General features: G+C 44.4%; 1 protein-coding gene across 1 annotated transcript; it reads left to right on the top strand.

The window, feature by feature from the left end:
- The first annotated feature begins 10348 nt into the window (after window positions 1-10348).
- Window positions 10349-10881, top strand: LOC103679714 (cytochrome c oxidase subunit 5B, mitochondrial-like). Its single transcript, XM_040643162.1, has one exon. The coding sequence runs from the start codon at window positions 10380-10382 to the stop codon at window positions 10848-10850; it is 471 nt and encodes a 156-aa protein (XP_040499096.1). The 5' UTR covers window positions 10349-10379; the 3' UTR covers window positions 10851-10881.
- Window positions 10882-15894: the final 5013 nt, after the last annotated feature.

The raw sequence follows: 15894 nt of genomic DNA, 5'->3' as shown, positions 1-15894 counted from the left end.
CCCCCTTCTCCTCAGCTGTAGCAGAGGATTAACTGCTGTGCTCACACCACGAGTCCCTGGCTGTGACCTTCTGGTGGAGCCCAGAGCTATGAACCAGGCAACTTTGCCAACTGGGGCGCAGGCAGCCACCCGCTGGCTGTAATTCGGGGGCAAAAGAGCAGAGGCTCTGATCCCACAGTATCACGTGCATGACACAGCATTGGAAATTAGTAGTTTTAAAAACGGTTCATAAAAGGCACTTACTACAATGATTTCTACATTTTAACATGCTATCCCAGAGGCACTACCATTATCCAAGGTAAGGTGACACATATTATAAGAACAAGCCAAGTGTCCTTTTTGCAATAACACTTTAGCAGGCATTAGTCCCTACTAATGCCTGTATTTATCCCTTCATCCCCAAATCTGCCTCGAGTGCCTGCTGGAAATGAAGGAGACACAGTCTCTGCCCTCCTGGGGCTTGCAGTGTTTTAGGGGAGACTGGGCACTCGTCTACACTACCAGGCAGACGGGGGTGGGCACCGTGAGAAGTAACTGCATTCTATGGGGTGGAGCTCAGTCAGCTGCGGGCACCCAGGAAGGCTCTGAGGACGAGGTGACATCCCCCTGGGACCTTGAAGGACAGGGAACACTTGAATATGAAAAGATGGAGAGAGGATTCAGACAAAAAAAAATATCCAAATGTTTTTTTCACGTCACAGTTGGATAATTTGCTGGTAATGCATCCCTGCCTTGAAGAAAACGGACATGGGTCAGGTGCACTGGGTGAGGAAAGAGGAGGCGAACGTCTGACCGGAGAACCCCTTAAGGATCCCTGGACACTTAGGATGAGCTGGAGAATCAAGCAGTCGGTAGGCAGGTTACCAGGGAAGCACCTGAGCCGGCCGGGGGCGCTCCTGGAGTTCCAGGTGCCAGACCCCACAATCCTCCCTTCTCACCTGGCCACTGGCAACGTGTGAGCGGTAAACAAGAAGGGTGCCTGTCCAGCCCCTGCCCTCCAGGCACAGGGGAAAGGAGCGTGCCGTTTCCTCTGTTCCGAGGAACTTATCTAATAATACAGACTATCTCCATAGTCAAAGCCAGTTCACTTATTTATGACTAATTTGAAAGGGCAAGTAGAAATGTTTCCCCGGACAACTTCAGAATCTTTCACAATACAGAGCCTTCTGTATTCATAATACAGCGTTCATAATACCCTTCCCTGTTCACACTAATCAATGACCATTTTGAGCAGTGCTCTTCCCTAGCCAGCGGGACTTGCAAGCTCTCCCAATCGGTGCTCCATGGTCTGTGATAGGCAGGTGTTTGCCCTGCGCCTGGGCTCATGGAGATTTCCATTGAGAAGTTCGACCTTCGAGAACCAATGTCCCTAAAGCAATCAGGGCTAAAGGACTGACAATAAATTATGAACGTGTCTTTAAAGATGCTCGTGAAATTTTTGACAAGTCAAGCTAGAGGAAGATGTTGGTAATTGTAAGGCACTTTCAAGGTCTTTGGTGGCTGATGATCCAGATCTTGTTACTCAAAATCCTTGGGAGGGCAGCATAACGTCTCTCTGCAGAAGCGCAGACTCGGGCCCCACCCTAGGCCCAGATCCCCAGGCGATTTGTACGCTCCTTCAACTCTGAGGAGCCCTGGTTTAGATCATCTTGAGAGGGGGCCATAAATCACTCTGCCCAAACCCCCAGTAAGGTTCCTCAGTAGAAGGAAAGCCAAATATTCCTCTTTTGTTGACTCTAATATTAATGTTGATACCAAACAGGTCAAGCAATAGCCTAATTATTTTCCATCAATATGCAAGTTTCTACTGGATCCACTGTTCTTCAGTCCTCAGAAAAAATATTGAGGAAATTGAGTCTGCGTAGATTCAAATTAAGCTCTGGTTTGCCGTATCCATGCTATGAAAGTGTATTAGAAGTCAACACAGGGGCGCCTGGGTAGCGCAGTCGTTAGGCGGCTGCCTTCGGCTCAGGGCGTGATCCTGGCGTTCCGGGATCGAGCCCCACATCAGGCTCCTCCGCTGGGAGCCTGCTTCTTCCTCTCCCACTCCCCCTGCTTGTGTTCCCTCTCTCGCTGGCTGTCTCTCTCTCTGTCACATAAATAAATAAAATCTTTAAAAAAAAAAAAAAGAAGTCAACACAATACTTCTGACTGTATGATTATTAAAAGTAAAGTAGTACCCTGTAAAGGCCTTAGCTTGCCACGGCTTCTTTTCCCCATTAAATGACTGGATGTTTGTGAATAAGTATCGTTCTTACTTTTATGATCCAAAGACAGATAATTAATGAACTATACTGATAATTATGGAATTTTAATATTTATAGACATCTGTCACTTTACATTTTAAGACGGTCTTACCATATGTGCTGCTTTCTTTTAATTCCAGTAATTAAAATTTGTGAACATATACTGTGAAAATGTAGCTGTGACATTGTCAAGTTGATTATCAGGAAGCTTTCCTACTGATAAACTGTTTTTTTAACAGGGGAACTTTTACAAAGATTAAGCTTATCCTAGAATCTCATTCCTTTTTTGTTAAAAAATTTGGTGTGCACGTTTCAAGTCCCTTCCGCCTAAAAATATACACTATGGCCCTGGGTAGGTGCACTTAGGTTGTATCTACTTGGTATATTATTTACTGTGTGAATTGTATCAGTAATTCTCCAGAACTTCTGCCTAATAAGGAAAACTTGTCATTCCTAATCTTCAGTAACTTTTCAGCTTCTACTGAGGCCATTCCAAAGACCCCTACATGGGCTGAGAAATGCCCTTCTCGCTCATTTTGTTGACCACGAGGCTCAGCATCCAATCCATTACTGTCTGGTTTGTGTGGGTTGAGTTGTTTTTCTCTTTTTGAGGTTGTCTTAAATATCACCACAGATTGAATTTGATTCTCCAAAACCAGACTGGATTTGAATCAACCCTTAAGCATTGGAAATAGTAGACACATTTCTATTTAAGTTTTAGCAATAAAGACAACAATTTCCAACTATTTTTTTTAAACAATTAACAACTATTCCTGAAAAGTCGGTCTTTTGATGTAGGTGACGGAAAGGATTCAATCGATAGACTAAATGTACAAACTGACAATGGCCAGACCACAGGTGAAAATAAAACGGACTCACAGCCTGCAGCAATTAGCCCGGAAGCCAGCCCTGCCGTCAATCAGACTCACAGGAAGTCAGACTACTATCTCGAGTAGCAGTGCAGGAAAGCAAACAGTAACTGTACCCATCGGTCCCAAATGGCCAAGACTTACTAACTGACGGCTTCCCAATTCCTGTTCCTGCTTCCAGCTTAAGACCAACCAGAGAAAGACCAACCAAATATGACCCCTAACCAATCACACCAAATGCCCTGCTTCCGGTCAGCCCGCCTCCAGCGGCCCCAGGCCACGTGTCCAATCAGGGCACACCTGAACCCTCCCCTTCCTTCTGCTGTGAGGCTTTCCCATTCCTCTGCCTGCCGGTGAGTCTGCCAAAACTCAAGTGACGATAGCTGTGTCTCTTGCTGTGGCAAGTTCCGAATAAATCACCTTTGCTTCTTCTCATCTGGTCTTCACTTATTTCTGCACGATCAGTATGGCAAGTTGAGTGTCCTTCATAAGAGCACATTCGGTTGGAGAAGATCTAAGATCTAGACCCAACAGAGCAGACAATCTCGTCGGGAAGCTAATACAACCAAATAATAAGATGTAAAACTGAACAGTTTTTTAAAAAACATTTTTTAATTTAAATTCAATTAATTAACATATAATGTATTTTTAGTTTCAGAGGTAGAGGTCTGTGATGCATCAGTCTTATATATACCCAGTGCTCGTTCCATCACGTGCCCATCCCCCCACCCCCCTCCAGTCCAGCAACCCTCAGTTTGTTTCTTATGATTAAGAATCTCTTATGATTTGTCTCCCTCTCTGGTTTCATCTTGTTTCATTTTTTCCTCTCTTCCCCTATGATCCTCTGTTTTGTTTCTTAAATTCCACATATCAGTGAGATCATAGGATAATTATTTTTCTGATTGACTTATTTCACCTAGCATAATACCCTCTGGTTCCATTCACGTCATTGCAAATGGCCATATTTCATTTTTTGATGGCTGTGTAATATTACACCGTGTAATATTACATTATATATATATATATAAAACCAAACTATGGAAAGAGTCCAGACGTCCATCAACAGATGAATGGATAAAGAAGATGTGTATATATATCTGTATATATATACACACATATATATATGTCCATATATATATATGGACATCAGGCTTTTTTCCATAGTTTTGTTAGTTTGGTTATTGTGGACATTGCTGCTATGAACATTGGGGTGCAGGTGCCCCTTCAGATCACTACATTTGTATCTTTGGGGAAAATACCCAGTAGTGCAATTGCTGGGTCGTAGTACAGCTCTATTTTCAACTTTTTGAGGAACCTCCATACTGTTTTCCAGAGGGCTGCACCAGTTTGCATTCCCACAAACAGTGTGAGAGTGTTCCCCTTTCTCTGTCATTTCCTGACTTGTTAATTGTAGCCATTCTGACCCGTGTGAGGTGGTAATGCACTGTGGTACAAAACTGAGCAGTTTTGAGACAGTAGTATAAAACCATGAGGCTGATTATCCAAACTGTGAGTGATTTTTGCTACACCATGAACTTCTTTAGGGAGGACACCATGAGTATATCATTTAACAAAGTTCCCAGACTGGCTTAAGCAGAAATGGGAAGTTACTATTTTCCACAACTGAGATGCCCAGTAAGGTATGGCTTCCAATTGGCCTGACTGATGGAAGGAACGGTGTGGCAGGCTTCTCCTCTCTGAAGTTCTCCCCCTAGGTTGGCTTCTTTCTCAGGCGTTTATAGTGGCAACTCCTGTCTCTAATTCCCAAAAGCTCTGGTTTCCCCACCCCAAGCTTGCAAGATGCTGTAAGCCTCCCGTCTTTGGGGCCCAAATTCAATAAAGAGTACAAGCCTCTCTTTCCAGAAGCCTCAGCCAAGTGTCTTTCTGTCCTCTTGGATCCTCTAGGGTTAAATCCCCAACCCTGAAGCAATCATGGGGCACAAGGGGCAGGGGGGTGGAAAATGGTGATTGGCTTGATCCTATGTAAATTCACTCTCGTGGGATCAGCCTCCTGCAAAGCTGTCAGAGGTGGAATCAGCCTCCTGCAGAGCTCATAAACAGACTGCAGCAGAAGTGGTTTTCCGAAGGACGCTGAAGTCATGCTTCCAGAATCAAGAGAACATGGAGACAGGAAAACAAAGACTTGCATTCATTTACTCAACAAGAATTCTGAGTTGTACATACTTGTGCTGTTCAGACAGTGTGCTGTGCTTTGGGGATTCAGAGATAATGCTGTTCCCACCACTGAGGAACCCATAATAATAGGGTGGAGGCAGAAGGATAAGTATACAGATACAATAGTGTTGTGAGCTCTGAAAAGAGGCATGCAGGGGGCTCTCTGGGAACACGGTGACGTCACCCCTTCCAGGGCAGCCGTGAGAAGGAAAAGAAGGAGAAAGATGGAGGTGGAAAGGGGTGAGAGATGAAGAAAAGCCCTCAAAATGAGGTGTACCTGCGTTGAGTGTTGTCTACCTGGAGTCAGCCTGGCGTGTGTGGAGCAAAGGCATTCTAAGAGGAGAGAGCGTCCTCAAATGCACAGAAATCTGAGGAATCATGGCCCATTTGGGGAATGTAAGTAGGTCAACATGACTGTAGAGCATGGCGAAGGAGGGGGGGACTTTGAAACCTGAATGAGAGAGCAGGGTCCTAGCCATGGAAAGCCTTATGTAGCCACGGAGAAAGAGTGGATTTTATTCTGATGGCAGAGTGAAGCCATGGAAGGCTTTCTAGCAGATTTATGTTCTAGAAAAATTACTCTGAAAAATAGATTGGGGGTATGCCTTTGGGAAGTGGGGGGGGGGGAAAGAAAGGAAGCAAAAGACGGGAAACTAGGTAGACTCCGTTGCAGTCAGACATGATGAGCGCCTGAAGTGAGTGAGTAGCAAGACGGATGGTGAGGAGGGGACAAACATAAGAAATAATGAAGGAGAAGGAACAACAGGACAGTTCAGGCTATCTATTGCTGTGTATAAAACCATCCCAAAATGTACCTGAAATCAACAAATCGATTTATCTGTTCAGTTTTGGTAGTTTGGGCAGTGCCTGGAGGGCACAGATCATGTCTTGTCTACTTGGCCTTGGCTGCAGTTCCTTGACCGAAGGCGGGAGAACCCACTTCCAAGATGGCTCACACTCATGGCTGATGGGTTGGTATGGGCTGTCACGTGGGTTGAGAGGTTGAATGTAAGACCAAGCTACCAACATTGCTAGCTTGAGATGAACCCGGGACGACACAGCCTTTGGTTCTTTTCTTTATGTGTCGGCACTCATGCTATTTCATCCTACTTTAAGCTCTGCCATGTTCCGGTGCATACTTTGACCCTACGGCATGGAGCAGCTCCACAGTGGGGGCCACTTTGTCCTTGGAACGTCCAGAATCTGGAACCAATCAGATTCCCGGCAGGTAAGAATTTAAGGAGCTCTAGCCTGGTATGTAGATGGTCTAGTGTCTTCAATTCTTTTTATTCATCCATCCATCCATTCAGGAAAATACTTCTACTTGTCTTCGTTTTGCCTAGTAATACATTTGGTAAGATCTTGCCAGGCTGACTGTTTATTTGATTCAGTTACTGATTCTTTCCTTATACCCTAGGAACAAGGTTAACCTTGAACACTACTTGTACCCAGATTTCTAGTTTCAAAGTTCCTTTTTCTTCTTCTGCCCAGTATCCCAGTTCCTCTGAAAACTAGGCCCTACTTGTTTTTATTACTTGGGAATGGAGAGGAGTCCTATTCCTTAAGCTCACAGGGTCTCAATTATGTCATATGACCTTTAAGGTCCTCACGGTCTCTAAGCATCTGTGAATCACTGACCACATGCTTTTTTCAAACTTTTGGCTTCTGCCCAGTTCTCCTGATATTTGGTTGTCCCGGCTGCTTCCTATATCTGTCTTCTCTGGCAAGATTTACTTCAGTTCTCAGCAGCTTGTGGTTTGGCCCACTTCCTTGGCTTATCCTGGATTCACATATGTTGGAGCTGTGGACACCTCTAGCCAGAAATGCTTCCTGCCTTTCTACATAAGGAGGATATTTCCCATCCAGTCCCCAAGTGGGGCCAAGTGGATGTGGGGAGATGCATCATAAAGACAGTTTCTGCTCTTGAGTCATGTTTGACATAGGGAAAGAAACAGATAGCACATCCCTAGTTATGTGCTGGGTAGAAAGAGCTGGGACAGCCACGTCTCAGGGGCAAGGGGGAGGGATTCATGGGGCATCAAGGAGGGCCAGCTAAAGTGATGGGGGGCTTCTTTACCTCGTGTTGGGAACAGACAGCTTTGTTTCAGTGACTTGTCTTCCTGGAGTTTGTTTTCATCTTTCTTCACTCTTGCTTTTTCGAATGTCTATCCTGGGATGTGTTTCCCGTTCCTAGCTTATTGGTCAAACATGGACAAAGGTGCTCTGAGCTCAGAAATGAACAGTCCCCAGTTTTTCCACAACACTGGTGTGTCCCTGAGTTCATAGGCTCACACAGTTCAGCCGGGAAGCCACGATTTAAGCTGGGACAGCCTCAGAGGGACAGTTTCAACCAGACAGAGTCTTCCTGGAGGCAGCCAAGGCAGTTCCATGCTAAGTGAGCTTAAGTGAGTGTGACAAATCTAAGGGGTAAGGAGAGGACAGAAATGACCAAGAAATGTGAAGCTAGGTTTGGGCAAGGGAGGAGTGCTAGCTCTCAACAGCACAGTGAGTGGAGACTATGTCCTAGACCCTCATTTTATGCTGGCTCACTGGGGAGAGAGCTTCCCTCGCAGAGTGATTCATGGACACTTCTATGTGTGTGTCAGGGACTGGGACAGTGACTTCAAGAGATATGGCTTAAAGAGTGATCCCTCTGTATTTATGTTTTTGATGTACATTTTCTGCTTTCCATCATACTCTTAAAGCCCATGGAGGAAGGCACCAGTCCTTTCTCTCTTTGTTCCAACATTTAACCCAATGCTCTCAACAGATGCTTCTTTTCTGTGATGTGAAAGAAAAGAGCCAAGAAGAGTTGATTTGGTGGGAAGATAAATTCAGGGCTTTGCTAGGGAAGGAATAGGACCTTAAGGCTTACAGTGGGCTATCTAGGTAGATGTACTCGAAAATTTTAAACAGCGATATTCCCCTGAAAGCTGCAGGACAGCAGAAGTGGCCCCCACTGCCTGCTTGGAAGACAGTGCCTTCTCTGAAAGAGAGCTTGTCTGCCTCAGGATTGCCTGCACCTCTGCTCCTGACCACAAGATCCATTATTAGGGCCCCAAATTCGTGTGACTTGGGGAGAGCTAAACCTGCCAAGGGGAGACAGGGATTCTATAGCAAGGCAGCTGCAGATCCGGGCTGACGCATCCCGGCAAGACCCTGTGAGTCTGCCTGGGAGTGAACTGTGAAGGGCTGGGATCACAGTGGAGGGGCGGGGATAGGAAGCTGGCTAATGGGGAGTTTGTCAGTGTGGGAGCACTCTCCCATCACTCAGGATCTAACTCCTTGGCAAGAGCCCTGGGAGTCGGGTCTACTATCCCACTTGGATGACTTTTAGCAACTTGGAGAAAGTGTTGGCCTACGTAACACAAACAAAGATGGCAGGACTGCCTGGGCCGACTCTGGAGGAAAGAATCAAAGACTGAGAGAAGTGGGTGTGCTAGAGAAGGCCTCTTATACAAGATCAGCTGACTGTGTTTCTTGGGAGGACACTTCATTTCCGAAGGTGGCAAGGAATGCAGCGGTGAGGGGCGCCAGCAGCACCATCACTAACAGACTCAGTGCTGGCACCTTCCGCGGGCCAGGGCTGACAGTAGGAGATGCAGTTATGCAGCTGCTCTCTCTGGTCACAATAAGGGTGATGGAATCTCCACGGTGGCAGAGGCAGAACTTAATTATCAGGAGCTAGATGGCGTGATTGCTGTAAGGACAGTATGTGTGTAATGACAGCTGGAGTGGAGGGTTCCCCAGAGGGTAGTCTGAAATGGGGTCTGTAGCAGAGTCTGTGGGGGAGTCTATAGTGGCTAATAGAACGTGGTGTTTCCAGGGTCAAGATAAATGGGTCTTGCTTAATATACTCAAAGTCTTGGTACAGTTTTAAGCTTTAAAAAGAGATCAAGTTTGGATGATGAGGAAGCCAAAGTCAGGGATCTCCAATGGAAAGTTACAACCTCTTGCCCAATTTCAAGATCTAAGCTGGTTCTCCACCCAGAGCTCACTTCCCTGCAGGAACGCCCCTGTATATACAGTATATCCTGCACGGGCTATATGGTACTGAGTCCCCGCATGCTTCCCAAAGGAAACTAGGGCCATCTATGTACGTAGGCACCGTATACTAGAAAGAGGGGGATATCTGTTTTTTTTCAGGGCTCTTAAGAACAGCATTGGAGTTGACACTGATAGCCAGGGAGCCAAATGTCACTGTGACTTCCCTGTCAGAGTCGAGAAATGTGGGTGTCAGAAAATAAAGTCCTTGATAAAGTCTGTCTCACACTGAGTCCATGTGTCCTGCCCACCTGCTTGCCTCCACCTCCCACCGTGCAATGGTTATTTCCTTGGTTCCAGGGTCCAGAATCAGGTTGATCACACTTGGCAGCTGGCAGAATCCTCACGACAGTTCCTTGACTGTGGAACAGGAAACATCATAGAAGGAAAGACCAAGCAGAAGCTCTTAAAACAACTCCTTCCGACTACGATAGTAAATATATCCTTTCAGAAGAATAGCAGAGGTTAGTGCCACCCTCAAGGATTCACATAATTCCAAGTCTGACCAAACAATTCAAAATGGTGTCCTCATTAGAACCCCATTTTACTCATCAGTCTGACCCCTGCGGAATCCGGATGGATCATGGCAGGTGATAGTGGACTATCGCAAACTTAACATGTAATACCCCAATTTTAGCTGCCGTTCTGGATATGGTATCTTATGAGAGCAGATTAACTCAGACTGGGAATACGGTGTGCAGCTCCTGATCTGGAATGTATATTCTTTCGCTCCTCATCAGGAAGGAGGGCCACTTCTTATTCCATGGGACTAGAGTATGCTTTCACTGTCTTGCCCCAAAACTATGCGATGCTCCCACTCTAGTTTATTCTGATTAAATTTCAGGTTTTCAGGAAAGGCAACAAGTATTTGAAGGTTTGTCAGCTAGTACCGCATATTAAGATAGAGTCAAGACCTCAAAAATATGACGAGGTTTTTAGCAGGTCTATGTTCTCTATTCCATGGGGTGCTAACTCAAGAGTCTATCAGAGTCAAAGCCATAAGACTGAGATTTTCAGCTTGCGAGGTGGTAGTAAATATATTTCCATGAAGGGGAAGCCCTCCCCCGGAAATCACGTCTCTTTCCAGAGCCTGCTCCCGGAAGTACTGCTGTCTGTAGTGGGCGTGATGTCTTCAAGGCTACTTTGCGGAGCTGGAGCGGTGGCCACGCAGGCTCTCAGTGCCCGGGGTCCCAACAGAGTCGCCGCGGTGCACTCCATGGCATCTGGAGGTGGTGTCCCTACTGATGATGACCAGGCGACTGGGCTGGAGAGGGAGGTCATGAAGGCTGCACGGAAAGGACCGGACCCATACAATATACTAGCCCCAAAGGCAGCTGCAGGCACCAAGGAAGACCCTAATTTAGTCCCATCTATCACCAAGAAGCAAATAGCAGGCTGCATCTGTAAAGGGGACGATAGTATCGTCATCTTGTTCTGGCTGCACAAAGGCGAGCCCCAGCGATGCCCTAGCTGTGGAACCCATTACAAGCTGGTGCTGCACCAGTTGGCCCACTGAGCCTTTGCACTAGCTTACTCAAAATGTGCCGGGAAGCTTCTTCTTTCCAATAAGGACTGCCCATTGCATTGGCTCCTTCTCCCATAAATATATATATTTCTATGAAATTGCTGGTAAAAAGTCACTGGAAATTATAAAATGGTTGTTCAAGGTATTAGTGACGTTGTCTAAAGACTTTGAAATCTTGTGTGATCTTTTTCCCTTAAATCATCGCGTTCCCAGCGTGGAAAGGCGGCGTAACTCACTGTCATTTTATTCACGCAGTGTATGCTTCGTGCTGGCAATCTGAGGACATTTACATATTTCACTATTTCCTTCAACACTTAACTAAGGTCAAAATGCTTCTGTTGGTCCAGCAGCTGTTCCCCGTAAATAAGCAGTGGACAAACTGGCTAAATTGTCATTTAATTGGTTAAATCAACATCAATGAAACAAGAAAATACCAGTTCATGTCGTGTGGATTTTCAGAGATAAACAGAATCAAAAGCCACAAAGAGTATGTTTCCCGTGGTTGGACCGTGCGTATACCAGGAGCAGAGTCATGCTCTGTTCCTCAGAGCTCTTGTTCAGCTGGAAGGAGAGAAATGCCTGCCAGCAGACAGACCTGGTGGCAGTAACTCTCTCACTTTGTCTGCCATCGATTTGGTATGATGTCCACCAGCGGCCTCCGAGAGAGGCATTTTGCCAAGAATTGTTCCCCTTCCCCTTTAAGCATAACATCGGCTATTAACTTGGGGGCTGGTTTTACTTTTCTTAAGGGTTGTGTCCCTGACACCTGGTACTGTCACTGCCTCTTCTTTGCCTTTAGGGATAAGACTAATCAGCTCCATACTTAGAAAGCAATACTTTGCTTTTCTTCCAGAAAACCTTGTATGGATGCTCGAAAGGTCACTGGCTTGTTTGAAAATGATACACAAGATTTGATGGCTTTGTGTCATCGTGTGACAAAATTTCAATGTAGACAGCGCACTAGGGACAAAGAGCGAATGGATTACTAGTGAAAAGACAGTTCAATTTTCAGATCTCATAATCCTAAGTATCATTCACACCTTTCTTTTTTCAAAGCTTGTGCGAAATCATCACCTTCACAGATTCACCTGTCCCAAACGCACAAATTCGCATTCTATGTTCGCCCCGGAATCTCGTGCACTCCATATGTGGACAATGTGGTTCTGAGTCCTTGTTTGTGTGTTATTATTTCATTACGGTTTTTATACTTCACTAAACCATTCTGAGTCACTAATCCACTTTTGTGAAATGGAGCTAAAATGCAACATGTGGGTAGAAATACAAAGGCTTGTCTAATTAAGCGAGCGGGACCAGGTCAATGATCTGCAAGCACATAAACCAGGAGGCAGTAGATCCCCTTTACTGGACGGTGCTCCCTCCAAAATCATCAACACAGTTCGTAGCTTATGTGCAACCTCTAAACCCATAATATTTTTAGAACTTTACCGGCATTTCTGTGAAAATCCTGGTTTAGCTTACATTTAAAATTTATGACATGTATATGAACAAAATTGGTTCATAGCTTTCCCTCTGCAGACGCCTGTGGGCTGCCGGACAGACTGCTAGGGACGATCTGTGGTCGGTGAGCCACACTGCTCTGGGGTTTCTACCTTTTCCATCCCAGCGATTATATCAATATCTGCCTATGGTTTAAAAAGATCTTTTTCATAGTCGCATTTTTTACATATAATTCTTAGTTCTTGGACTTTATTTTGGCATATGAATAGATATGAGGATACCCCTACCCCCAAAATGATACTTTATTAGTGTTATTGGTTAAATACTTTTAATTTTCTCCACTGATTTCAAATGCCATGCTTATCATATAGACTTTATCTTAGGCACAATTTCACGGGCTCCATTCAGAAGAGCCCTAGACGTGGAGATTTCTTTACTTTCTGTTGTGTTCATTGAGCATTCTGTCCTCACTCCTGCAGCATACAGCTGTAGGGAAGCTTAATATACTTTCATACTTGGTAGTGAAGGATCCACCTAACGTCTCTCCCAAAAATTGCATTGGCAAATTTTATTCTTTCCCAAGGGGATGCGTGCATGACTTCGTGGTTTTTTGTTTGTTTGCTTGTTTTTTGTTTTTGCTTTTTTTTTTGTTTATTTTTAAAAGATTTTATTTATTTATTTGACAGAGACAGCCAGCGAGAGAGGGAACACAAGCAGGGGGAGTGGGAGAGGAAGAAGCAGGCTCCCAGCGGAGAAGCCTGATGTGGGGCTCGATCCCAGAACTCCAGGATCACGCCCTGAGCCAAAGGCAGACGCTTAACGACTGAGCCACCCAGGCGCCCCTGGTTTTTGTTTTGATTTGCACAACTTTTCTTTTCTTTTTTTTTTTTTAAGATTTTATTTATTTATTTGACAGAGATAGAGACAGCCAGCGAGAGAGGGAACACAAGCAGGGGGAGTGGGAGAGGAAGAAGCAAGCTCATAGTGGAGGAGCCTGATGTGGGGCTCGATCCCATAACGCCGGGATCACGCCCTGAGCCGAAGGCAGGCGCTTAACCGCTGTGCCACCCAGGCGCCCCTTTGCACAACTTTTCAATATGTGGGGAACATTCTACAGATATAAGGTATTTTTATTCTTATAGTCTTTTTTGTTTGTTTTTTAAAGGATTTTACTTATTTATTTGACAGAGAGAGAACGAGGGAGCACAAGCAGGGGAAGCAGCAGCAGAGGGAGAAGCAGACTCCCCACTGAGCAGGGAGCCCAATGGGAATCAATCCCAGGATCAATCCCAGGGCTCTGGGATCATGACCTGAGCTGAAGGCAGATGCTTAACTGACTGAGCCACCCAGGAGCCCCTCTTGTAGTCTTTTTATTACTATTCACAGGCGTTCTATTAAGTGAAATAAAAAGCATTATCTCATTTTTGACATCTCAGGTGCTGTCTGGTAGTTCTACCAATAGGAGACATTTTATAAGAACCCTTTCATACTGAGATTCTATATTTTCCAATCTGGGATGATGACCATAATGGACTCATGGGGATATCACCAATCATTGTAATAGGGTAATATTTTTCCCCCAGTGGACTGTGGAAATACAGCCACAATATGCAAATTAAAGCAATTATGATTCAGATTACATTTCTGGGATGCTAAAACTGCCAATTGGAAGGTAAAAATTCAGTCAGCCAATCAGTTTCTTTGTCTCTGTGATTCTAAGCAATTTTTCGCACCCCCCCCCCCCGGCTAAATTAGAGAATCAGCAAGTTCAGTTTGGGCACAACTTCCAAATAGCACCTTATTAAATCACACATCTAAAATAAGCCGTGGGTCTTCCTAAGCACTTAGACTCCGTACGCTGGAGTGCCAGAGCAAATGGCTTCTGGATCCAGATGGTCCACGAAGCATCTTGTGATTAAGTGATCTGAAGCAAAGGACCCGTTGGTGGCTTTGTATTGTTAGTAGTTAAATATGATTTGGCTTCTGTTATCAGAATTTGTAAAAAGAAAACAGAGCGGGTACTATGGTTCATACTTGTGCCAAGTTAGGTTTCTCTGTGGACTTCAAGAGGTTTTCTAAATGTTGTTTTATTATATTTGTAATTAGCCCTTGTGAAGAAAGACTCTTAGATTCTGCCGTGATGCATTGCAGATTTCATTATAACAAATACCCATGACCCCTGGTGCCTAACTGTAAACAACGATAGTTACTAGCCTCATTAGGAGACTAGCAGATGGCTTATAAAGTCCTCACTGGAGTTTAAATCCATTGGTGGCTTGCAGTGCGCAAATGTTTATCTTTAAACAGTATAAAATATGTCAGAAGGGGTCTGTGTTCTGTTTTCATTAGTATTAATGTATTCTGATCCTAGCAAGAAAAATTTCTTTGATTACATTTTTGTTCGGTTGTTTGCTTGTTTACTCTATGTGAAGTGATTCTCAGAATTTTTTTTCCTGGTTTCTTACCTTTTAGAAGAACGAAAGTTTTGTCAACTTCTCACTTTTATCTTTTACTCATTTTACAAATCTTTATCGCATTCCTACCAGGAGCCGAGCTAAGACATTAGCGATGCGATAATGACTACAGCATTAGCAGACGCTCAATAAATACCCAAAGAACTGAAGTTAGAAGTTAGTTTTTATTTTGGGGCGCCTGCGTGGCTCAGTTGGCTAAATGTCTGCCTTCAGCTCAGGTCATGTTCCCAAGATCCTGGGATCGAGCCCCGCATCGGGCTCCCTGCTCAGCGAGAGTCTGCTTCTCCCTCTCCCTCTGCCCCTCCCCCTGCTTGTGCTCTCTCACTTTCTCTCTCTCTCTGTCAAATAAATAAACAACAAAATTTTTTTTAAAAGAAGTTAGTTTTATTTTATATAATAATACTTTCCAGCTAAATAGAACTTCAACACTATTTTCTAGACATGGAGCATATTATTTTTGTCTATAAACATTTCTTTTAAACTACAAAATGTTAGAAATTGGAGAAGGTACTCCATGCTGAAGACTGTTCTTAATCCAACAGATATGAAATTCTCAGTGATAAAAGCTACCTAGATAAGATAATAATAATGGTGAACATTAATTAAGCATTTACTATGTGTCAGCACTTACCTGTAATATGAACTTCAGTACCTCAATTCTGTAAAGTATAATCAATTCATGGGGACAGTACTACTTTCCCATTTTACAGATAAGACTAAAGCTTAAAAATAATAATCAAGTTGCCCAAGTTCTCCCAAGTGGCAGAGCCCAGATTCAAATGGAGACAATCTGACACTAGACCCCATACAAATATTAATCATTACACATTAATTGCAACAACTTTCACATCCAGACATCCATATGCCTACAACAGTCCATTCCTGGCCAGCATCTTCTGGGAGACTACCTTTATTAGGACTTCCCTGTTCAGACTTTGGAGCCTGCCTGCTTGGTTCAAATCTCGCCTCTGCCATTTAAAGCTGTGTGACTTTGGACACGTTACTTGACCTCACTGGGCCTTGTTTTCCTCATTTAGAAATTGGAGATAATTATAGTACCCACTCCTAGTGTTGATGTGTGGATTCAATGACAATATATGCCA

Source organism: Ursus maritimus, unplaced genomic scaffold (assembly GCF_017311325.1).
Source record: "Ursus maritimus isolate PB19 unplaced genomic scaffold, ASM1731132v1 scaffold_28, whole genome shotgun sequence".
Taxonomy (NCBI): domain Eukaryota; kingdom Metazoa; phylum Chordata; class Mammalia; order Carnivora; family Ursidae; genus Ursus; species Ursus maritimus.
This window is presented reverse-complemented; position numbering and strand designations above follow the sequence as displayed.